A 25823-nucleotide genomic window follows, 5' to 3' on the forward strand; every position below is an offset into this window, starting at 1 on the left:
TCCGGCAATCGACAATGGTTTCATGCTCATCAGGAGATTCTTAATTCCCAGATATTTTTTGTTGAATTCAAATTCCACCATCTGCCGTGGCGGGATTTGAACCTGTGTCCCCTGGAACAGTTTCTGGATTAATAGTCTAGCGCTAATACCACCAGGCTATCGCCTTCCCTCATCTGCCTCGTCTATCTTCTGAATAATTGCTTTCATTGTTTCTGATAAGGACATTAGTTTACATTAGTAGTTTCTGATATGTATTAGCCAGTAAGAAGCCACAGTGCATTGCAGTGCATAATTACATGATGAATCAGGCAAAGTACCGTCATTACTTCAAAGAGTAGCTGAACGGTCACTCCCTGTACAGCTGTTAAGAAAATATATTCACTTGCCTATATCTTGAACATGCAGCTTGCTGTGGAGCAAAAGTGTGTTTCCTTTGGATGCTCCGGTTTCCTCCCACAGTCTGAAAGACGTGCTGGTTAGGGTGCATTGGCTGTGCTAAATTCTCCCTCAGTGAACCCAAACAGACGCCAGAGTGTGACGAATCGGGGATTTTCACAGTAACTTCATTGCAGTGTTAATGTAAGCCTACTTGTGATACTAATAAATAAACTTTAAAACATATCCATGAGGTACACACTTCTTATAACAAATATTAATGTCAGAGAAATCCCCGAGCCTGGTTGTGAGGAAGACACTGAGATAATTCCTCAGTAGAGATGGAGGGCTTATTTCTCCAATCTAACACAATCTCCTCCCAATACTGGCTGACCCTGCCTTATATACATATCTGCATATTATTAACTAATCATTAGCCAACACCAGTTCACCTTATAGAGTCATAGAGGTTTACAGCATGGAAACAGGCCCTTCGGCCCAACTTATCCATGCCACCCTTTCTTTTCTAAAACCCCTAAGGTAATCCCAATTGCCCGCATTTGGCCCATATCCCTCTATACCCATTGTACCCATGTAACTAAATGCTTTTTAAAAGACAAAATTGTACCCGCCTCTACTACTACCTCTGGCAGCTTGTTCCAGACACTCACCACCCTCTGTGTGAAAAAATTGCCCCTCTGGACACTTTTGTATCTCTCCCCTCTCACCTTAAACCTATGCCCTCTAGTTTTAGACTCCCCTACCTTTGGGAAAATATATTGACTATCTAGCTGATCTGTGCCCTTCATTATTTTATAAACCTCTATAAGATCACCCCTCAGCCTCCTTCGCTCCAGAGAAAAAAGTCCCAGTCTATTCAGCCTGTCCTTATAACTCAATCCATCAAGTCCCGGTAGCATCCTAGTAAATCGTTTCTGCACTCTTTCTAGTTTAATAATATCCTTTCTAGAGTAGGGTGATCAGAATTGCACACAGTATTCCAAGTGTGGCCTTACCAATGTTTTGTACAACTTCAACAAGACGTCCCAACTCCTGTATTCAATGTTCTGACTGATGAAACCAAGCATGCCGAATGCCTTCTTCACCACTCTGTCCACCTGTGACTCCACTTTCAAGGAGCTATGAACATGTACCCCAAGATCCCTTTGTTCTGTAACTCTCCCTAACTCCCTACCATTAACTGAGTAAGTCCTGCCCTGATTCAATCTACCAAAGTGCATCACCTCGCATTTGTCTAAATTAAACTCCATCTGCCATTAGTCAGCCCACTGGCCCAATTGATCAAGATCCCGTTGCAATTGGAGATAACTTTCTTCACTGTCCACTATGCGACCAATCTTGGTGTCATCTGCAAACTTACGAACCATGCTTCCTATATTCTCATCCAAATCATTAATATAAATGACAAATAACAGTGGGCCCAGCACTGATCCCTGAGGCACACCGCTGGTCACAGGCCTCCAGTTTGGAAAACAACCCTCTTAAACCACCCTCTGGATTCTGTCAAGAAGCCAATTTTGTATCCATTTAGATACCTCACCCTGGATCCCGTGAAGTACCTTTATTACCTTAAACTACTAGGTACTTAACATCCATGAATAGAACCTATTGTTTTGATATCTAGAAAGGAAAGACTTAAAAGCACAGTTGAAATAAATGGGTCTTTCTCTCGTTGGCAAGGTGTAATTAGTAAGGTGCCACAGGGTTCAGTCCTCAGGCCCTAACTATTCACAATCTATATTACTGACTTAGATACAGGGGTAGAAGGCATCACAGCCACATTTGCAGATGACACTAAAGTAGGTGGGATAGTAAGTTGCAAATGGATATGAATAGGTTGATTGAATGCTGCAACATTTAGCAGATGGAGTTTAGCATGGATAAATGTGAAGTTATCCATTTCAGTAGGAAAAATACTAAGGCAAATTATTATCTAAATGGAGAGGAACTTTGGAGTGCTTTGGTGCAGAGGGATCTAGATGTCCTTGTCCATGAGTCACAGAAAACTAGTATGCAGGTACAGCAGGGAATTAGGAAGGCAAATGGAATCTTTATTGTTAAAGGAATAGAACACGTGGTGGCATAGTGGTTAGCACTGCTGCCTCACAGCGCCAGGGACACAGGTTTGATTCCCGGCTTGGGTCACTGCCTATGCGGAGTCTGCACGTTCTCCCCGTGTCTGTGTGGGTTTCCTCCAGTTTCCTCCCACAGGCCGAAAGATGTGCTGGTTAGGGTGCATTGGCCATGCTAAATTCTCCCTCTGTGTACCCGAACAGGCGCTGGAGTGCGGTGACTGGGGGATTTTCACAGTAACTTCATTACAATGTTAATGTAAACCTACTTGTGACACTAATAAAAATAAACTATAAGTAGTGAAATGTTGCTTAGCATATTATGCACAGTTTTAGTCTCCTTACTTGAGGAAGGATGTAGTTGCATTGGAGGAGGTTCAGAGGAGGCTCACGAGATTGATTCCAGAGATGAGGGGTTTATTCTACGAAGAGAGATTGGGCAGTTTAGGCCGATAATCTCTGGAGTTTAGAAGATGAGAGGAGATCTAATTGAAGTGTACAAGATGATAAGCGGGATTGACAAATTGGACATGGAGAGGATGCTTCTTCTTGTGGAGCAATCTAGAACACGTGATCATCGTTTTATGATAAGGGGTGGCAGATTTAAAACAGAGATGAGCAGAAACTACTTCTCTCAAAGGGACGTGAATCTGTGGAGTTCACTACTCCAGGGTGTGGTGTATAAAACCATAAGACATAGGAGCAGAATGAGGCCACTTGGCCATCGAGTCTGCTCTGCCATTCAATCATGGCTGCTTTTTTTCTCATCCCCATTCTCCTGCCTTTTCCCCATAACCCCTGATCCCCTTATTAATCAAGAACCTATCTATCTCTGTCTTAAAGACACTCAATGACCTGGCCTCCACAGCCTTCTGCGGCAAAGAGTTCCACAGATTCACCACTCTCTGGCTGAAGAAACTCCTCCTCATCTCTGTTTTAAAGGATCGTCCCTTTAGCCTGAGGGTGTGCCCTCTGGTTCTGGTTTATCTTACTAGTGGAAACATCCCCACCACGTCCACTCTATCCAGGCCTCGCAGTATCCTGTAAGTTTCAATAAGATACCCCCTTCATCCTTCTAAACTCCAACGAGTACAGACCCAGAGTCCTCAACCATTCCTCATACGACAAGCTCTTCATTCGATGGATCATTCTTGTGAACCTCCTCTGGACCCTTTCCAAGGCCAGTACATCCTTCCTTAGATATGGGGCCCAAAACTGCTCACAATACTCCAATGGGGTCTGACCAGAGCCTTATACAGCCTCAGAAGTACAGCCCTGCTCTTGTATTCTAGCCCTCTCGACATGAATGCTAACATTCCATTTGCCTTCCTAACTGCCGACTGAACCTGCACGTTAACCTCAAGAGAATCTTGAACAATGACTCCCAAGTCCCTTTGTGTTTCTGATTTCCTGAGCATTTTCCCATTAAGGAAATAGTCTTTGCCTCCATTCCTCCTTCCAAAGTGCATAACCTCACATTTTTCCACATTGTGTTCCATCTGCCACTTCTTTGCCCACTCTCCTAACCTGTCCAAGTTCTTCTGCAGCCCCCCTGCTTCCTCAATACTACCTGCCCCACTACATATCTTTGTATCATCTGCAAACTTAGCAACAGTGCCTTCAGTTACTTCCTCCAAATCGTTAATGTATGTAGTGAAAAGTTGTGGTCCCAGCACTGACCTCTGAGGCACACCACTAGTCACCGGCTGCCATCCTGAGAAAGACCCCTTTATCCCCACACTCTCTGTCCTCTGCCAGTCAGCCAATCCTCTATGTGTGCCAGGATCTTACCATTAACATCATGGGATCTTAACTTGCCGGGATATTGAGTAAATTTGTTTTACTATTAATCCTTAATTAGTAAGCGTCTGAAGGGCAGTGGAGAATGGGCAGGTAAGTGGAGTTGAGGCCAGGATGAGATCAGCCATGATCGTATTAAATGGCGTCCTTCTGTGCTGTGCCAATAAAGCGGGGCTGCTTTGTCCTGGATGGTGTCAAGCTTCTTGAGTGTTGTTGGAGACAATGATGAGTGTTATTGTTGTTGGAGATCTGGAGCTCACTTTCCTGAAAGGCGATGGACAGTGGGTCAGTTCAAATTTCAAGGCACTGCTTGATAATGTTTGTTACGTTAGGGACCAGATCAGAAACTCCAAGATTTTTATGAAGTTAGCCTGGACCCTAACTTTATTTGATTTTGGCATTAGGGTGAATATAAGGTGTTTCACTCCAGGTATAATTCAAGTGACCCACTGGATAGCTTTTATCAAAACAAACTTTATTTAAGAACACAGTTAGAATATGACAAATATAACTTTTAGCAATTAAAATATTTAAACATGATAAAGTATAATTCTTAGCAGCTATCCATCTCTATAGTTCCAATTTAAGCAATATTCCCATCAGCATACATCCTTCTTCAGAACCAACTAGCATCAAAAACATATGCTTATGTGGATGCTAGATTTCTAACCCTTTAACTCCTCTGGACAGATATAGAAAGACACTTGCCTTCTGACTCCCATACAGCAGTTTTCAGAGAAGGATATATCCTCAAAAGGCAGAACTGCGGAGAAATAAACCTAGCTTCTGGCAGATCGCAGTGTCCAGACCACAGAGAGACACAGAGCTAGTTCTGCTCTTTTCAGATCCGAACAGCAACTGATTTGATTTCTCTCTGTGAGCCGAGCCCTGCCCAGTCACCCGACCTTACTTGTCAACCAACCGAATGAAGCCCCACTTTGAAAAATCCCAGAGGAAAACAGTAAAATAACAACACTGCATTAGTCCAGGTTAAAACAAATGTTTTAGCAGTTAAGATCAATTATGCTGCTGCAGTAGCAACAGGGGCTACCGAATCTAGATAAAACGGCACCAATAATAAAACAAATTGCTAAATAAAATCCTGCACAAGAAACATGACCCAAATACATTTCTTAAAGGCACAGTATCGTCACAGTTATGTTGGTGTATCGAGGGATCTGGAACGCAGGCAGGTGGTAAGTAGAGTCGAGGTATAGCTCAGCAATGAACAGGCTCATGAGGCTGAATGTTCCTATTTTAAACTCCTTGGACTGATAACATTAATATGCTTTAAGTTTGCCCACTTCCACTGCTTATTCCTAATTAGTTTTCATGTTTGTTATATATAAATCAAACTATTTTGATGGCACCCTAATGTCTGGAATTTGAAACTATTGTGAAGATTACTGCTTATAATTTTGCTGTTTGTAAATCATAAAACCATATGTAATTACTGTTGACTCATGGTCCATTAGAATGGGTTCTAGTGGAGTTATATTTTTCAGAGAGTTGGATGCTTTGGTAGTTTTATATTTCAGTACAAATATGGTTAAAACTTTTTGGGATCAAAATAGCAAATATATAAACAGTTTTCTAAATTCTCACTGTTTGTGTGCATGGCAAATTGTGATGACTTTTCAGGGATTACATATACATATTATCTTAAATTATGGTACCAGGTCCTCTTGGGATTGGATTGTTTTGCTATGTCTATCTTGGGTAATTGTTGAGAAGTGCTTTCCACACTGTGCAAAGTCTTTTGTTGTTTCTACTCATCATAGTTGCAGATGGTATACTTAATTGTACCCTTTCCTTACATAATCACTGTTGTCTTACTTAGCCTCATGAAAGTCGCAAAAAAGTTAGAATCTTTACACCTAGACTTTAACTGGTGATTAGTATCCATAACAATCATAGTGGCATTATTTACCATCAATCCCAGCACTTCCATGTGTATGCAGATACATGGGGGATGCAGTGGTGCAGTGGTATTGTCACTGGAGTAGTAATCCAGACGGGACACAGGTTCAAACCCCACCCTGGCAGATATCTGGGATTAAAAGTACATGAAACCATTGTCGATTGCTGTAAAAACCCATCTGTTTCACTAATGTCCTTTAGGGAAGGAAATCTGCTGTCCTTACCTGGTCTGGCCTACATGTAACTCCAGATCCAAATGTGGTTGCCTCTGAAATACACTTGGTTCAAGGGCAATTAGGGATAGGCAATAAATACTTGCCCAGCCAATGATGCCCAGTGATGAATGGATAAAAAAGTCTCTGGGCGCAATCGGCATGGCAAGGCGGTGAGATGGAGCGAGGGGTGAAAGATTGGGTTCGTACCCTGTTTCTCACCTCTCGTGATCTTGCTGGCCCTGTTTTGCCGATTTCAATATTAATGATATGTTTTAAATGCTATTAACGAGCCCCAGATGTCTGGGCTCAGTTACCTTAAACATCCCCCCCCCAACCGCCCCCCCCCCCCCCCCCCCCACCCCCCCACCCCACCCCCCCCCCCCCCCCCCCCCCCCCCAACCTCCCGAGTCCTCACCAGCAAGGATCACAAGTAGACCCACCAATGGGGACCAAACACGATGGCCTACCTGGTGGGACCGGAGGCCATTGAGGCCCCTCCCCCAAGTGTTCAGGGACATGGCCGGGCAGTGCCCATGGGCAGTGCCAGCTTGGTACTCTGCCATTGCACTGGGGATGGGGCCTGAGGGGGTGGAGTCTGAAGTGGGGACACAGTGGGGTAGAGGTCTATAGAATGGGAGGAAAGGGGAAACTCTGCAGGAGGGATTGATCGGGGGTGTGGGGATCAGGGGGAAATCGGAGGAGTGGGGGCAGCCACCAGGGGAGTGGGGGGGGGGGCAATCGTCCGGGGCAGCAACCGGGTCGGGAGGGGGTGGGCGATGTCATTGGGCGATGTCCGTGGGGAGGGTGGGTGACAGATCTCTGTGTACACAGTATACTGGGAGATTGGGGTGCCTGCGCAATGGCGCCCTTAGTGCTCAGCAGCCGGCTTATAGGCCAGCTGAGGTTCCACCCCCTCCCCCTCCCGATCCGCCCCTACTGATGAGATTCGCATTATGGCTTCTGTATCGCAGAGGATGACGTAGCTCCCCTTCACTTCCCTCGCTGTAAGAACTGACACTTGGAATGTTTGTGAGAAAATTCCGCCCCGTTGTGCAATGAGAAATTAATCAGAAAGTTGTTCTGTTTGGTAAAAGTGAAGTTCACCTTTCACTGACTGAAATTACATGCACATTCTTTTTGAATGTAAAGCTCACCTGACTTGCTTCGATTTATTGGCGCAAAATTTTAAAATATTTCGAGCTATGGGTTTTTCTTTACCCCGCCTTTGAATCATTTCCATACAATCGGAGCTGTACAGAGGATGACAATGGTGGTTTTGTTTCATCCACTTGGTACTTGCCATTAACTGGAAGCAGGCGACTGATTTTAGCTCATTTTGCCAATCAAAATGTTAAACCAAACCTTACCTCACACACATCGGCACGACTGGAACTTTCCAGTTCTTTACCTCTATAAAGACATGTTGGTTCCCACACTAAGAATTATCCCTGAATATTTGGTTGCCAAGATAAGATTTTTGGATTTATTATTAATTGATGTACGATGACCTATTGTGTTGATTGTGTTGAGTTTCTGAGAAGCTGCCTCAGTGTTACAGAGGCTTATCTAACTTCATTATCTTGAGACTATAAACCCCATAAGAGTCCAACACAATTGCCAAGGATATTATTTCTTTTTTCCCTTGTGCATCTTGGCAGCCCCGATTGCATTTATAAGATTGTATCTGTATATTGCATCTTTCCTAGTTTTTGAATATATACCTCGATTTCTATTAGTATTCTGTTCCATTTTTGAGCTTTACATCAAACCATCACAGCCCCAGTTTTGAAAGCTCTGCACTAGCAGAATGAAGGGGGCATCAAAAGATTCTTTCAGCTAACACGTTGTCAGAATACTCCCTTTACTTGCTGGCTAATTAGCATTCACTCGTCGTACATTCGTAACCTTTTATTTTCAGAATATCTGTTAAATCCCCCTTTGTGCAATGAAGTTTTAGGTTTAAGTTTTTTAAAAACATGCCCACGTAATGCTTGAAGCAGAACGCACAGAGGTACTCCGAAGACTACCTATAGTATTATTTTTAATCAAGGGGCATCAATCTCCCTGGGTTTGGAAGAGCAGTGGCCACAAAAGTAGTGAGGAAAGCCCCATCGGGACAACTCCCCATTGTGATCCTTCCTCTGGACCGGGGATTGGCAATTACAGGCGTCAGCAGCCCATTCTTTGGAGGCATTGAAACCGATTAAGATCTAAATTGATAAATGCGTAGTGGTCCATTTTGGCAGGTCAAATGGGATCTAGGAGTACAATATAAAGGGAAAGACTCTTAGTACTGTAGAGGATCAGAAGGACCTTGGGGTCCGGGTCCATAGGACTCTAAAATCGGCCCCACAGGTGGAGGAGGTGGTTAAGAAGGCGTATGGTGTGCTGGCCTTTGTCAATCGAGGGATTGAGTTTAGGAGTCCGGGGATAATGATGCAGCCACATAAGACCCTCGTCAGACCCCACTTGGAGTACTGTGCTCAGTTCTGGTCGCCTCATTACAGGAAGGATGTGGAAAAGATTGAAAGGGTGCAGAGGAGATTTACAAGGATGTTGCCTGGATTGAGTGGCATGCCTTATGAGGATAGGCTGAGGGAGCTCGGTCTTTTCTCCTTGGAGTGACGTAGGATGAGAGGAGACCTGATAGAGGTATATAAGATGTTGAGAGGCATAGATCGGGTGGATTCTGAGGCTTTTTCCCAGGGTGGAAATGGCTGCTACGAGAGGACACAGGTTTAAGGTGCTGGGGGGTAGGTACAGGGGAAATGTTAGGGGGAGGTTTTTCACACAGAGGGTGGTGGGCGAGTGGAATCGGCTGCCGTCAGTGGTGGCATGAGTACATGGGACTTAATAGGATGGAGGGTTATATATAGTAGGCCTAAAAGGTAGGGATATGTTCGGCACAACTTGTGGGGCCGAAGGGCCTGTTTTGTGCTGTAGTTTTTCTATGTTTCTATATAAGGAGGCGATGGCCTAGTGGTATTAACGCTAGACTAGTAATCCAGAAACTCAGCTAATGTTCTGGGGACCCAGGGTTCAAATCCCGCCACGGCAAATGGTAGAATTTGAATTCAATAAAAAGTATCTGGAATTAAGAATCTACTGATGACCAGGAAACCATTGTCAATTGTCAGAAAACTCCATCTGTATCTAATGTCCTTTAGGGAAGGAAATCTGCCGTCCTTACCTGGTCGGACCTACATGTGACTCCAGAGCCACAGCAATGTGGTTGCCTCTCAACTGTCCTCCAAGGGTAACTAGGGATGGGCAATAAATGCTGGCCAACCAGTGACGCCCATGTCCCACAAATGAAAAAATAAAAATAAAAAAGCAAAAATATACATTTCAGAATCAACAAACTTAGAATTCAGTGAAAAGTGACAATGATTTTATGTTTCAAAATAAGTTAACAATTTCAAGGCTGACATATTAAAACTTTTTTTTATTCGTGGGACATGGGCGTCGCTGGCTGGCCAGCATTTATTGCCCATCCCTAGTTACCCTTAAAGAGCAGTTGAGAGTCAACCACATTGCTGTGGCTCTGGAGTCAGATGTAGACCAGACCAGGTAAGGACAGCAGATTTCCTTCCCTAAAGGACATTAGTGAACCAGATGGGTTTTTCCGAAAATCGACAATGGTTTCATGGTCATCAGTAGATTCTTAATTCCAGATATTTTTAATTGAATTCAAATCCCACCATCTGCCGTGGCGGGATTCGAACCCGGGTCCCCAGAACATTAGCTGAGCTTCTGGATTAATAGTCTAGCGATAATGCCACTAGTCCAGTCAGAAAATATCTTTATACAACATTGCCCATTATGTTAATGTAGAATTTGCCTTCAGTTATTTAATTAGTATTAAAATGAGGAGACGCGAATTACTCCATTCACCATTTAATTGATAATGCCTTTTATATGTGATGCTTTTGAGCTCCTCATTGTTATTCAATGCCTTCTCTGTTTTGTGCACAGTCTCTCCCTTTAGCATTTACACTTCAGAAGGCTACTCAAACATTCACTATAAACCTTTTATCCTGAGAACTATCTTGCTGCTCAAGTTACAAAGATTGTTGAGCTGAATGGAAAGAAATGGCCAGCAGAAATCTGCATTATCTTCCCATAACTTCAGGATATCTGAAAAGGCTGGGGAGGTTTTGTGGCACAGTGGGTAGCTTCACTAGAAGCTCCGGGTTCAAATCCAACACCAGGATTTGTTGGTCACAGAAGCGGTGTTTGTAATGTGGTTCAATGGGCTGACAATCTGCTCAGGAATCCTTCAACCTATTTCCCAAAGGGGAAAAATGGGTATGTGAAGGTGCTGCGGCACGGTGGCACAGTGGTTAGCACTGCTGCCTCACAACGCCAGGGACCCGGGTTCAATTCCAACCTCGGGTCACTGTCTTTGTGTGGAGTCTGCACGTTCTCCCCGTGTCTGCGTGGGTTTCCTCCTGGTGCTCAGGTTTCCTCCCAAAGACATACTGGTTAGGTGCATTGGCCATGCTAAATTCTCCCTCAGTGTACCCGAACAGGCGCCGGAGTGCGGCGACTAGGGGAATTTCACAGTAACTTCATTGCAGTGTTAGTGTAAGCCTTACTTGTGACTAATAAATAAACTTTACTTTTTATATGCTTTTAAAAAAATCTGAAAGAGCTTTACTTCCAATGAATTATTTTTGAAGTCTAGTCACTGTTTACTGGCAAAGTGGCACAGTGGTTAGCACTGCTGCCTCACAGCAAGAAGTCTCACAACACCAGGTTAAAGTCCAATAGGTTTATTTGGTAGCAAATACCATAAGCTTTCGGAAAGCTTATGGTATTTGCTACCAAATAAACCTATTGGACTTTAACCTGGTGTTGTGAGACTTCTTACTGTGTTCACCCCAGTCCAACGCCGGCATCTCCACATCATGCCTCACAGCGCCAGGGACCCGGGTTCGATTCCTGGCTTGTGTCACTGTCTGTGCGGAATCTGCATGTTCTCCCTGTGAATGCGTGGGATTCCTCCGGGTGCTCCGGTTTCCTCCCACAGTCTGAAAGACGTGCTGGTTAGGGTGCATTGGCCATGTTAAATTCTCCCTCAGTGTACCCGAACAGGCGCCGGAGTGTGGCGACTAGGGGATTTTCACCGTAACTTCATTGTAGTGTTAATGTAAGCCTACTTGTGACACTAATAAATAAACTTACAAGGTTATCAGAACAATTTGTGTTCCTCTTCAAATAGGAAATTTTGGTCAAAACTTTCTGAGACCCAAAGAGTTAATTGAATGGAGTTATAACTTCTTAAATAAACTTTTGTTAAGCAGTGTGGTCATGCTGACGATCTCACTTGTCCATATGATAGAAAGATTTGAAAAAAAGTCTAAATTTTGCTAAATGTACTAAATGTAAACTAAATAAATTTCCAAACCGTGTAAAAACTGTTTGATTTCTTTGTGATTTGAGGCAGATGAAACTTTCTCAGGGAAGTCAACCTTGCAAAATGATTTGAGTAAAACATAAATAGCATTGTGGAATGCAAATGAATTTGCTTTTTTAAAATTAATTTGTGGGACATGGGTGTCACTGGCTGGCCAGCATTCATTGCCCATCCCTAGTTGGCTGAGGGCAGTTGAGAGTCAACCACATTGCTGTGGCTCTGGAGTCACATGTGGGCCAGACCAGGTAAGGATGGCAGATTTCCTTCCTTAAAGGGACATTAGTGAACCAGATGGGTTTTTCTGACAATCGACAATGGTTTCATGGTTATCAGTGGATTATTAATTCCAGATATTTTTTATTGAATTCAAATCTCACCATCTGCCGTGGTGGGATTCGAACCCGGGTCCACAGAACATTAGCTGAGTTTCTGGATTACTCGCCTAACGATAATACCAGTAGGCCATCACCTCTCCTAATTTTGGTTCAGCATTCTGATCTTACATGTAGCAAGACGATTTTGCTTGAAATTACAGCTCTCTTACCGCTCAGTCAAAGTAGCCATAGTCCAACTTGGAGCTACACTGTACACACCTGTCGGCCCCTGATTGTTTCTCTGTCATCGAGAACCAGGATGTTAGCGAGTATCTCCAGAGAATCAGCAGAGATTGGGTCAATAAGGAAATCATTTGCCCCGCCTCTAAGCAACACAGCATGGCCTGGAAAAGATATTAATGGAAACTTAAAAGAAAAGGCCTTTGTTGATATCCTTGAGAAAATAACTTTAAAACATTCGTGCAGAAACCTTAAGATACAGGCAAAATCCTGCAGATGCTGGATTCTGAAACAAAAATAGAAAATGCTGGAAAATCTCAGCTGGTTTGACAGCCTCTGTGGAGAGAGAATAGAGCCAATGTTTTGAGTCTGGATGACCCTTGACTCAAGACGTTGGCTCTATTCTCCCTCCACAGATGCTGTCAGACCTGCTGAGATTTTCCAGCAATTTCTGTTTCATGCAGGAACCTCTCTCCCCGTGTCCAGAGTGGGGTGGATCTGGTACCTGCCCCATTAAGGCAGCATCATTGACTTCAGGTGGATTCGAATTACATATGAATCTTGATTTGATTTATTATTGTGACATGTATAATGAAAGGTTTACAAGATTATGAGTGGCACGGACAGAGTGGATGGTCAGATGCTCTTTCCTAGGGTAAAAAAGTCAAGTACGAGGGGACATAGGTTTAAGGTGCGTGGGGAAAAGTTTAGAGGAGATGTGTGAGACAAGTCTTTTTACACAAGTCTGGAACGCACTGCCCGGGGGGGTGATGGGTGCAGGTACGATAGCAGCATTTAAGGGCCAACTGGACAAATACATGAATAGGATGGGAATGGAAGGATACGGACTCCGTAAGTGCCAACGGTTTCAGTTTAGGCAGGCATCATGATCGGCGCAGGCCTGGAGGGCCGAAGGGCCTGTTCCTGTGCTGTACTGTTCTTTGTTCTTTGTGTTCTTTGTACTTGTGCTATACAGACAGAGCATACTGTTCATAGAGTACATAGGGGAGAAGGAAAGGAGAGGGTGTAGAATGTAGTGTTACAGTCACAGCTAGGGTGTCGCCAAATCTGTAAGAGGCTGAAATACAGCATTGTTAGAGAGTTTATGACAGTTAGAGTACAGTTTTAAAAGCATGGAATGACAGTAAAAGATAGAATTATAGAGCATGCTGGGGACAGCTCACAAGAAGTCGCCACGCTCAGGGTACCTTAACTTGGAACTACAGCCTTCATTTATAGACAGCCTGATAATCTAATTTATAATGTAACAGAGGAAGAAAACATCTGCCTCAGTCTAATGGTGATTTATGTCACTCACATTATTTAGCGTCAATTTAGGGGAGAGAATGTACTGTCTGCAGTTTAATATGTGGCAGTTGGTGAAGCTGTTTTGATTTGGCATCTGTCAACATTAGTGAACGAGTGGCTCCCAACACACACGATAAAGAGGGTGGGAATGGCTAGAGTTGTAATGTTTACATTTCTACTGCTGTGCCCTCACTCTGTGTCCTCACTCTGTGTCCTCGCTCTGTGTCCTCGCTCTGTGTCCTCGCTCTGTGTCCTCGCTCTGTGTCCTCGCTCTGTGTCCTCGCTCTGTGTCCTCGCTCTGTGTCCTCGCTCTGTGTCCTCGCTCTGTGTCCTCGCTCTGTGTCCTCGCTCTGTGTCCTCGCTCTGTGTCCTCGCTCTGTGTCCTCGCTCTGTGTCCTCGCTCTGTGTCCTCGCTCTGTGTCCTCGCTCTGTGTCCTCGCTCTGTGTCCTCGCTCTGTGTCCTCGCTCTGTGTCCTCGCTCTGTGTCCTCGCTCTGTGTCCTCGCTCTGTGTCCTCGCTCTGTGTCCTCGCTCTGTGTCCTCGCTCTGTGTCCTCGCTCTGTGTCCTCGCTCTGTGTCCTCGCTCTGTGTCCTCGCTCTGTGTCCTCGCTCTGTGTCCTCGCTCTGTGTCCTCGCTCTGTGTCCTCGCTCTGTGTCCTCGCTCTGTCCTCACTCTGTCCTCACTCTGTGTCCTCACTCTGTCCTCACTCTGTGTCCTCACTCTGTGTCCTCCCTCTGTGTCCTCGCTCTGTGTCCTCGCTCTGTGTCCTCGCTCTGTGTCCTCGCTCTGTGTCCTCGCTCTGTGTCCTCGCTCTGTGTCCTCGCTCTGTGTCCTCGCTCTGTGTCCTCGCTCTGTGTCCTCGCTCTGTGTCCTCGCTCTGTGTCCTCGCTCTGTGTCCTCGCTCTGTGTCCTCGCTCTGTGTCCTCGCTCTGTGTCCTCGCTCTGTGTCCTCGCTCTGTGTCCTCGCTCTGTGTCCTCGCTCTGTGTCCTCGCTCTGTGTCCTCGCTCTGTGTCCTCGCTCTGTGTCCTCGCTCTGTGTCCTCGCTCTGTGTCCTCGCTCTGTGTCCTCGCTCTGTGTCCTCGCTCTGTGTCCTCGCTCTGTGTCCTCGCTCTGTGTCCTCGCTCTGTGTCCTCGCTCTGTGTCCTCGCTCTGTGTCCTCGCTCTGTGTCCTCGCTCTGTGTCCTCGCTCTGTGTCCTCGCTCTGTGTCCTCGCTCTGTGTCCTCGCTCTGTGTCCTCGCTCTGTGTCCTCGCTCTGTGTCCTCGCTCTGTGTCCTCGCTCTGTGTCCTCGCTCTGTGTCCTCGCTCTGTGTCCTCGCTCTGTGTCCTCGCTCTGTGTCCTCGCTCTGTGTCCTCGCTCTGTGTCCTCGCTCTGTGTCCTCGCTCTGTGTCCTCGCTCTGTGTCCTCGCTCTGTGTCCTCGCTCTGTGTCCTCGCTCTGTGTCCTCGCTCTGTGTCCTCGCTCTGTGTCCTCGCTCTGTGTCCTCGCTCTGTGTCCTCGCTCTGTGTCCTCGCTCTGTGTCCTCGCTCTGTGTCCTCGCTCTGTGTCCTCGCTCTGTGTCCTCGCTCTGTGTCCTCGCTCTGTGTCCTCGCTCTGTGTCCTCGCTCTGTGTCCTCGCTCTGTGTCCTCGCTCTGTGTCCTCGCTCTGTGTCCTCGCTCTGTGTCCTCGCTCTGTGTCCTCGCTCTGTGTCCTCGCTCTGTGTCCTCGCTCTGTGTCCTCGCTCTGTGTCCTCGCTCTGTGTCCTCGCTCTGTGTCCTCGCTCTGTGTCCTCGCTCTGTGTCCTCGCTCTGTGTCCTCGCTCTGTGTCCTCGCTCTGTGTCCTCGCTCTGTGTCCTCGCTCTGTGTCCTCGCTCTGTGTCCTCGCTCTGTGTCCTCGCTCTGTGTCCTCGCTCTGTGTCCTCGCTCTGTGTCCTCGCTCTGTGTCCTCGCTCTGTGTCCTCGCTCTGTGTCCTCGCTCTGTGTCCTCGCTCTGTGTCCTCGCTCTGTGTCCTCGCTCTGTGTCCTCGCTCTGTGTCCTCGCTCTGTGTCCTCGCTCTGTGTCCTCGCTCTGTGTCCTCGCTCTGTGTCCTCGCTCTGTGTCCTCGCTCTGTGTCCTCGCTCTGTGTCCTCGCTCTGTGTCCTCGCTCTGAGTCCTCGCTCTGAGTCCTCGCTCTGAGTCCTCGCTCTGAGTCCTCGCTCTGTGTCCTCGCTCTGTGTCCTCGCTCTGTGTCCTCGCTCTGTGTCCTCGCTCTGTGTCCTCGCTCTGTGTCCTCGCTCTGTGTCCTCGCTCTGTGTCCTCGCTCTGTGTCCTCGCTCTGTGTCCTCGCTCTGTGTCCTCGCTCTGTGTCCTCGCTCTGTGTCCTCGCTCTGTGTCCTCGCTCTGTGTCCTCGCTCTGTGTCCTCGCTCTGTGTCCTCGCTCTGTGTCCTCGCTCTGTGTCCTCGCTCTGTGTCCTCGCTCTGTGTCCTCGCTCTGTGTCCTCGCTCTGTGTCCTCGCTCTGTGTCCTCGCTCTGTGTCCTCGCTCTGTGTCCTCGCTCTGTGTCCTCGCTCTGTGTCCTCGCTCTGTGTCCTCGCTCTGTGTCCTCGCTCTGTGTCCTCGCTCTGTGTCCTCGCTCTGTGTCCTCGCTCTGTGTCCTCGCTCTGTGTCCTCGCTCTGTGTCCTCGCTCTGTGTCCTCGCTCTGTGTCCTCGCTCTGTGTCCTCGCTCTGTGCCCTCGCTCTGTGCCCTCGCTCTGTGCCCTCGCTCTGTGCCCTCGCTCTGTGCCCTCGCTCTGTGCCCTCACTCTGTCCTCACTCTGTGCCCTCACTCTGTGTCCTCACTCTGTGTCCTCACTCTCTCCCCTCTCTGTGTCCTCGCTCTGTGTCCTCACTCTGTGTCCTCACTCTGTGTCCTCACTCTCTCCCCTCTCTGTGTCCTCGCTCTGTGTCCTCGCTCTGTGTCCTCGCTCTGTGTCCTCGCTCTGTGTCCTCGCTCTGTGTCCTCGCTCTGTGTCCTCGCTCTGTGTCCTCGCTCTGTGTCCTCGCTCTGTGTCCTCGCTCTGTGTCCTCGCTCTGTGTCCTCGCTCTGTGTCCTCGCTCTGTGTCCTCGCTCTGTGTCCTCGCTCTGTGTCCTCGCTCTGTGTCCTCGCTCTGTGTCCTCGCTCTGTGTCCTCGCTCTGTGTCCTCGCTCTGTGCCCTCGCTCTGTGCCCTCGCTCTGTGCCCTCGCTCTGTGCCCTCGCTCTGTGCCCTCGCTCTGTGCCCTCGCTCTGTGCCCTCGCTCTGTGCCCTCGCTCTGTGCCCTCGCTCTGTGCCCTCGCTCTGTGCCCTCGCTCTGTGCCCTCGCTCTGTGCCCTCGCTCTGTGCGTCCTCGCTCTGTGCGTCCTCGCTCTGTGCGTCCTCGCTCTGTGCGTCCTCGCTCTGTGCGCCCTCGCTCTGCGCGCCCTCGCTCTGCGCGCCCTCGCTCTGCGCGCCCTCGCTCTGCGCGCCCTCGCTCTGCGCGCCCTCGCTCTGCGCGCCCTCGCTCTGCGCGCCCTCGCTCTGCGCGCCCTCGCTCTGCGCGCCCTCACTCTGTGTCCTCTCTTACAGATCAGCTTGACATCATCTCAATGGCTGACTTAACGATGACGCCAGAGGAAATTGAATTAGAAATGACGCGAGTGCAGCGGCTCCGAGAGGTGTTGGTCAGGAGGGAATCGGAACTCCGCTTTATGTAGGTATTTGCACGTTTCATTCACTGTGAAACCGAGTGAATCGTGGCTGTATTATTTGTCCACAACATTCTGAGTGCAACATTTTAAAAGTTTAGATGGATTAATATTGATATTGGGATGGCACAGTGGGTTAGCACTGCTGCCTTACGGCACCAGGGACCCAGGTTCGATTCCCGGCTTGGGTCACTGTCTGTGTGGAGTTTGCACATTCTCCCCGTGTCTGCGTGGGTCTCCTGCGGTTTCCTCTCATGGTCCAAAGATGTGCGGGTTAGGTGTACTGGCCATGCTAAATTGCCCCTTAGTGTCAGGGGGACTAGCTAGGGTAAATGTATGGGGATTGGGCCTGGGTGGGATTATGGTCGGTGCAGACTTGATGGGCCAAATGGCCTCCTTCAGCACTGTAGGAATTCTATGATTCAAAGAGTTACTGTGAAATGATGGAACATGAGATTTTAAAGTTTATTTATTGGTGTCACAAGTAAGGCTTACATTAACACTGCAATGAAGTTAATGTGAAAATCCCCTAGTCGCCACATTCTGGCACCTGTTTGGGTCAATGCACCTAATCAGCATGTCTTTCAGACTTGATTCGGATTCAGATCATGACGGTAATGCGTACAGTTTGACATACTCAGCATTGAATGGAGTCCATGTGTTTCCCTGAATAGAACTAAGGAAAGGAAATTAACTGTTGAATATGAAGAAATGTTCCAAAATTTACTTAAAAAAATAAAATGCTCCAACAATTAAGCAAAAGGTGTTTTAGATGTATTGTTTGAACATCGTTATTTTGCTTACTGATGTATTAATGCCTCATATGTCTCAGAATTGAGGGCAGGCCCACATAGCACCGAGGTGAGGAGGAATTTCTTCACTCAGAGGGTGGTGGATTATTGGAATTCTGTTCCCCCGGAGGATCAGTCATTGGGTATGCTCAAGGCTGAGATCGATAGATTTCTACATGTTAAAAATACCAAAGGATAGTGCAAGAAAATAGGAGATCAGCCTTGATCTGACTGAATGGCGAAATGGCTTCGATGGGCTGAATGGTCTACTCCTGTTCCTACGTCTTATGCTGCCACATCAAATCATGGTATTCTTTATCCTGACTGAAGCAGCTAGATTTAACACTGATGTATTTTTTAACCTCATCCATAATGAATAGGTTTGCATATAATTCAAAATCAGCTTCTTATTTGGCTATCTTGGAGTTCAGCCTTTGAGAATGTTCAGATTTTGTAATTCTGGTTGAAAGAAAAGATTGAAACAGAAAAAGAACAAACTAAAGTTAAAACAGCTCTGCTGCAGCCTACTTTAACATGGTCCAGATGTCTAATTGTACGCATAAGCCTCGATTTATTTAGGTGTCATGAATAGTAATCACATAGTGTAGTAACGCTTCTGTTAATGTGGAGAGGAATTTGTAGAGTAACATCGCTCTCAATAATTTCCAGAGTTTTTGTTTCACTGTGGGGCAGCATGGTGGCACAGTGGTTAGCACTGCTGCCTCACAGCGCCAGGGACCCGGGTTCGATTCCTGGCTTGGGTCACTGTCTGTGTGGAGTTTGCACGTTCTCCCCGTGTCTGCGTGGGTTTCCTCCAGGTGCTCCGGTTTCCTCCCACATTCCAAAGATGTGCGGGTGAGGTGGATCGGCCGTGCTAAATTGCCCCTTAGCGTGAGGGGGACTAGCAGGGTAAATATATGTGCAACCCGTGCTTAACCCTCTCTCCACTCACATTGTCTTTACCTTTAAGACTTGATTACCTGTAAAGACTTGCATTCCAACCATTATTTTGTAAATTGAGTTTGTGTCTTTATATGCCCTGTTTGTGAACAGGACTCCCACTTACCTGACGAAGGAGCAGCGCTCCGAAAGCTAGTGGATTTTGCTACCAAATAAACCTGTTGGACTTTAACCTGGTGTTGTTAGACTCCTTACCAAATATATGGGGATAGGGTCTGGGTGGGATTGTTGTTGGTGCAGACTCGATGGGCCGAATTGCCTCTTTTTGCACTGCAGGATTCTATGATTAGGAATATTTTATTCATTGGCAGAATTTACACAATTGCAGGATTTATGTTGCCTTGTCAGTGTAAACAGCGCAATCAGTTCAGATGCTAATCTTGAGTAAACAAACTGAATCTGTAAAATTGTAATTCTTACAAAAATATTTTTATGAGTTTTGGGCCTTGCCGTAGGGATTCTCTTGGGCTGGTCAATCACTCTGTCACCTTGTGTTCAGAAGTGTGCCTCGACTGTACAGTATTTCATACAGTAATGTAACGCAAGGCAGGGTATAACAGTAACACAGCTGTGTGGCTTCATTGCGGCTTCTCGACATGTGCTCATGCGTGCTGCTCTAACCGTCTGCAGATAGACCAGGAGGCGCTTTGTCGTCTGATGCCAGAAACTGAACATTAAGCTGCTTTATCCTGCAGGCAGCAAGGGAATCGACTGAGTGACAATCAAAGCTCATTTCACTTTTGCTTCACTCAGTCTATGATAAACCAGGTGCTCTGTCCCTTTGGTGAACTGGTTGGCTTGATTAACTTTCTTTATGCACAATATCTAACTGAATCATAGAATCCCTACAGTGCAGAAAGAGGCCATTCGGCCCATTGAACCTGCATCGACAATAGTCCCACCCGTAACCCCACGTATTTACCCTGCTAATCCCCCTGAAACTACGGGCAATTTAGCATGGCCAATCCATCCTAACCTGCACATCTTTGGACTGTGGGAGGAAACCGGAGCACCCAGAGGAGACCCACGCAGTCACGGGGAGAACGTGCAAACTCCGCACAGACAGTGACCCGAGCCGGGAATCAAACCTGGGTCCCAGGCGCTGTGAGGCAGCAGTGCCGGCACTGTGCCACCGTGCCGCCGTGTTTTGTCTTTGTTTTCTGCTTTGCACAGAATCACTTTGCAATTTGTGTTTGTTCGGACATGGATATTTGAGCCACAAATGCTCAGTATCCATTCGGTTCATTAGGTTCATTTCCATTCTCTGGGTGCAGTTATTCCGGATATTCCCACCGCATTGTGTTTGTCAGTAGCCTCAGCAGCCTCTAGTCCCAGTGTTCATGTGTCTGCATCTTACTATAGATTTACCTCCTCACATGATCCTCAGTGCCTACTTGCTCCTGGAGATGGTTTGAACCAAACCCACCCACCTGGAAGCTGGCAGCAATGTGACCCGAGGCTAGAATTGAACCCGGGTCCCTGGCGCTGTGAGGCAGCAGTGCTAACCACTGTGCCACCGTGCCGCCCGGGTCCCTGGCGCTGTGAGGCAGCAGTGCTAACCACTGTGCCGCCCGGGTCCCTGGCGCTGTGAGGCAGCAGTGCTAACCACTGTGCCACTGTGCCGCCCGGGTCCCTGGCGCTGTGAGGCAGCAGTGCTAACCACTGTGCCACTGTGCCGCCCGGGTCCCTGGCGCTGTGAGGCAGCAGTGCTAACCACTGTGCCACCGCTGCAAAGACTGAATTTCTGCATTTTAGCTTCTGAGCCTGGCATCGAGAGCTAAACTTTGCATTGTGTCCTTTAGAACCTGATTACATCCATTTGTCATTCCCTGTCTGTTTCTAGCCAGGAGAGGGTTGCTAAGCTAACTTTCCCTCCGTTCATCTGTTGTTATTCTCAAAGTGAATGGGACTGTTTTGGATAAGAGTCCTTGTATCAATTTAACACAGATTGTGAGCTGTGAATTTCATTAAACTGCCTGACTCTAATACACATCTTCGATGCCTGTGGCTTTTTAAAAAAAAGAAAACTCCACTTTGATTCAAAACGTTTAACATTAAACAGAATTCAGCTCCAAAGTCCTATCGCATCAGAGAATGGTTACAGCATTAAAGGAGGCTATTCGGTCCATCATGTCTGTGCTGCTCTCTTCAAGAGCAATTCAGCTCATCCCACACTATGGGTGGCACAGTGATTAGCACTGCTGCCTCACAGCGCCAGGGACCCGGTTCGATTCCTGGCTTGGGTCACTGTCTGTGTGGAGTTTGCACATTCTCCCCGTGTCCGCGTGGGTTTCCCCCGGGTGCTCCGGTTTCCTCTCACTGTCTGAAAGACGTGCTGGTTGGGTGCATTGGCCATGCTGAATTCTCCCTCAGTGTACCCAAACAGACGCTGGAGTTTGGCGACTAGGGTATTTTCACAGTAACTTCATTGCAGTGTTAATGTAATCCTGCTTGTGACACAAATAAATAAACCTTAAATTTAAGAAACCTCCATCCTTTCCCTTTAGCCCTGCAATTTTGTTTCTTCTGTCCATTCACCAGCTATATCCTCCTGAAGTCTCTCACTCTCCTCCTCACTGTTCACCATGATCACAAGTTTTGTGCCAACTGCACATTTTGAGATTGTGGCCCGCGCACCAAAGTCTTGATACTTCATATCGATGAAGAAAGGCAGAGGTCCTAGTCCCTGAAGATTATCACTGTGTACCTTCCTCCAGTTCACCAGCACTCTCCTCTCTGTCACTCTGCCATGCTGTTAGTGTTCATTTTATTCCATAGGCTTTTAACCTGTTGATAAACTTGTAAACTGGCACCTTATCAAACACCTATTGAAAATCCATGTGCACCTGATTGTTTTAAGATGCTCTGTGTAGTTCCATAAGGTCAAATAAAAGGCTCATATAGTCGAACAGAAAGTGTTTACTGACTACTTGTAACCATATCCATCTTTACAGTGTAAGGTCTAAGCTAGGAGTAGTCTCCTTGCTTGGCTCTACACATGTCTCTGTTCAGTGACTGCCCATTAGACTCAGTTCATGTGTTCCTTTACATCTGGTTGTGGGTCGTACTCTGCCCAGTTCCACATTAATGCTTTAATACCAGACATTTATCTACTGCATTACTCTCATCCGTAATCTCATCATAAAACAGTCAAGATAGCTAAACACGATTTGCCTTTAATAAATCTGTGCTGGCTTTCTTGCCAAGTGAGGTGGCATGGTCACAGTGGTTAGCACTGCTGCCTTACAGCGCCAGGGACCCGGGTTCGATTCCCGGCTTGGGTCACTGTCTGTGTGGAGTCTGCACATTCTCCCCGTGTCTGTGTGGGTTTCCTCCGGGTGCTCCAGTTCCCTCCCACAGTCCGAAAGATGTGCTGGTTAGGTGCATTGACCATGCTAAATTCTCCCTCAGTGTACCCGAACAGGCGCCGGAGTGTGGCGACTAAGGGATTTTCACAGTAACTTCATTGCAGTGTTAATGTAAGCCTACTTGTGACACTAATAAATAAACTTTTTAAAAAAATGACAGTGAAGAAAAAGATTGATTAAACTTCTTCATCTATGGTTCAAACTAAATTGTACCTTTTTAAAATCCAAAGCACAGAGGCTTTAACGTGTAAATTGTTTTAGACAATGAGCACAAGATCCAGCTCAGAAACTGTCGATATTTTTGTCAGTTTCAGTGAGAAAACCGGTGTGTAGCTCTCCAGCGGTACAGCCGGGTTTTCTCTCCAGATTCTCTGACACTCAGTACGTGTAACACTGGCGGGAGCCGGCAACACCCGCACCACAGAAATCTTCAAGGGGTGACCCCAATCTGCATTTGAAATAAACTCCCCACCCCAAGCATCGGGACGGGGGCCCCATAAGCACCAGGGCAATCCCCCCAACCCCAAGAATCGGGGCATCCCCACTCCTACAATCATTGGGCCAATTCCCTCCCCTCCATGCATTCGGGTGACCCCCTCACACAGAAGGAGAAACACACCCCCATGGCAGTGATTTGATTTGATTTGATCTGATTTATTATTGTCACATGTATTAACATACAGAGAAAAGTATTGTTTCTTGTGCACTATACAGACAAAGCATACTGTTCATAGAGAAGGAAAGGAGAGAGTGCAGAATGTAGTGTTACAGTCATAGCTAGGGTGTAGAGAAAGATCAACTTAATGCAAGGTAAGTCTGTTCAAAAGTCTGACAGCAGCAGGGAAGAAGCTGTTCTTGAATCAGTTGGTACGTGACCTCAGACTTTTGTATCTTTTTCCCGAAGGAAGAATGTGGAAGAAAGAATGTCCGGGGTCATGGGGTCCTTAATTATGCTGGCTGCTTTTCCGAGGCAGCAGGAAGTGTAGACAGAGTCAATGGATGGGAGGCTGGTTTGCGTGATGGATTGGGCTACATTCACGATCCTTTGTAGTTCCTTGCGGTCTTGGGTAGAGCAGGAGCCATACCAAGCTGTGATACAACCAGAAAGAATGCTTTCTATGGTGTATCTGTAAAAGTTGGTGAGAGTTGTAGCTGACATGCCAAATTTCCTTAGTCTTCTGAGAAAGTAGAGTCGTTGGTGAGCTTTCTTAACTATTGTGTCAGCATGGGGGACGAGGACAGATTGTTGGTGATCTGGACACCTAAAAACGTGAAGCTCTCGACCCTTTCTACTTCATCCCCGTTGATGTAGACAGGGGGATGTTCTCCTTTACGCTTCCTGAAGTCGATGACAATCTCCTTTGTTTTGTTGACATTGAGGGAGAGATTATTGTGACCGCACCAGTTCACCACTCACTTGGTTTGAGTATCTCAACCAAGTGACTGTTGTAAGTCTGGACAGTGAATGTGGACTGGCTATTCAACCCTGGAGCCATCACAGCCAGCCCTCTGCCCGTCTTCATGCAGCAGCTGCACACACTCCCCGTGATTGAGAGTAAGCTGATCTGCTTTCCGTGAGGAGAGCCGAGACCAATTGCATCTTATCATTCAGCAGGGATGCCGTAACCCAGCACTGAACGGATTGAAGTTGGACCTCATTCATCACATGATTCAGCAGCTTATTACCTTAAATAACGGAGCGTGTGTAGGGAGAAGACCAGTGAATCATTGCGTCGTGATTTCAACTACTGCACAATATGTTTACCACCAAATGGCCATATATTTCCTTTTGCTCGGAGCAGCCCGACTTTCATCACCAATTTAGAAACGTAAAAACTAGAAGCAGGAGGAGGCCATTCGGCCCTTTGAGCCTGCTCCACCATTCATTTTGTTCATGGCTGATCATCGAATTCAATATCCTGATCCTCCCTTCCCCCCATATCCCTTGATCCCTTTAGCCCCAAGAGCGACATCTAATTTCTTCTTGAAATTACACAAGGTTTTGGCCTCAACTACTTTCTGTGGTCGTAAATTCCACACATTCTCCACCCTCTGGGTGAAGAAATTTCTCCTCACCTCAGTTCTAAAAGGTTCACCCCTTATCCTCAAATTATGACCCCTAGTTCTGGACTCCCCCACCATCGGGAACATTCTTTCTGAATCCAACCTGTCTAACCCTGTTAGAATTTTCTATGAGATCCCCTCTCACTCATCTAAACTCCAGTGAATATAATCCTAACTGACTTAGTCTCTCCTCATATGACAGACCTGCCCTCCCAGGAATCAGCCTGGTAAACCTTTGCTGTACTCCCTCTATAGCAAGGACATCCTTCCTCAGATAAGGACACCACAACTGCACACAATACTCCAGGTGTGGCCTCACCAACGCCCTATACAATTGCAGCAAAACATCCCTATCCCTATACTCAAATCCTCTTGCTATGAAGGCCAACATCCCATTTTCCTTCTTTACTGCCTGTTGTACCTACACGCTTACTTTCAGCAATTGGGATGGCACGGTGGCACAGCGGTTAGCACTGCTCCCTCACAGCACCAGGAACCTGGGTTCGATTCCCAGGTTGGGTCACTGTCTGTGTGGAGTTTGCACATTCTCCCCGTGTCTGCATGGGTTTCCTCCGGGTGCTCCGGTTTCCTTCCACAGTCCAAAGATATGCGACTTAAGTTGCTTGGCCATACTAAATTGACCCTCGTGTCAAGGGGATTAGCGGGGCAAATATGTGGGGTTAGGGGAATAGGGCCTGGGTGAGATTGTGGTCGTTGCAGACTTGATGGGCCGAATGGTCTCCTTCTGCACTGCAGAGATTCTATGACTAATGCACGAGGACTCCAAGGTGTTGTTGAGTATCCACCTCTCAATTTATTCTGGTTGTTCTTATTTTAGTTGCACCTTGAATGAATATTACCAAGGAAGTCTGCATGTTGAAATTTGGTGGAGACCAGTGATAACTGGTCTAGCAATTCAAAGACCCAGATTAATACCCTCGGGACATGGCTTCAGATTCCACCATGGCAGCTGGTAGAATTGAAATTCAATTAACAAAATATGGCTAGTGTCAGTAATGGTGACCATAACAACTATCATCAATTGTTATAAAAAACCCATCTGGTTCACCATTGCCCTTTAGGGAAGGATATCTGCCAACCTTACCTGGTCTGGCCTTCATGTGGTCTCACAACACCAGGCTAAAGTCCAACACGTTTATTTGGTAGCGCAAGCTTTCGGAGTGCTGTTCCTTCATCAGGTGAGACTCACTTGGTGTTTTGAGACTACTTGCTGTGCCCACCCCAGTCCAACACCGGCAACTCCACATCATTTTCTTTATGTGACTCCAGAGCC

The 25823-nt window shown here is 47.0% G+C and overlaps 1 protein-coding gene across 1 annotated transcript in view; it reads left to right on the plus strand.

The window, feature by feature from the left end:
* mpv17l (MPV17 mitochondrial membrane protein like) overlaps positions 1 to 25823 on the plus strand; it is a 116041-nt gene that overhangs the window by 24191 nt on the left and 66027 nt on the right. Inside the window, exon 2 of the mRNA XM_078239853.1 lies at positions 17228 to 17351. Coding sequence (XP_078095979.1) covers positions 17228 to 17351 — 124 coding nt within the window. The remainder of the gene's footprint in view (positions 1 to 17227; positions 17352 to 25823) is intronic.

Source organism: Mustelus asterias, chromosome 23, assembly GCF_964213995.1.
Source record: "Mustelus asterias chromosome 23, sMusAst1.hap1.1, whole genome shotgun sequence".
NCBI lineage: Eukaryota > Metazoa > Chordata > Chondrichthyes > Carcharhiniformes > Triakidae > Mustelus > Mustelus asterias.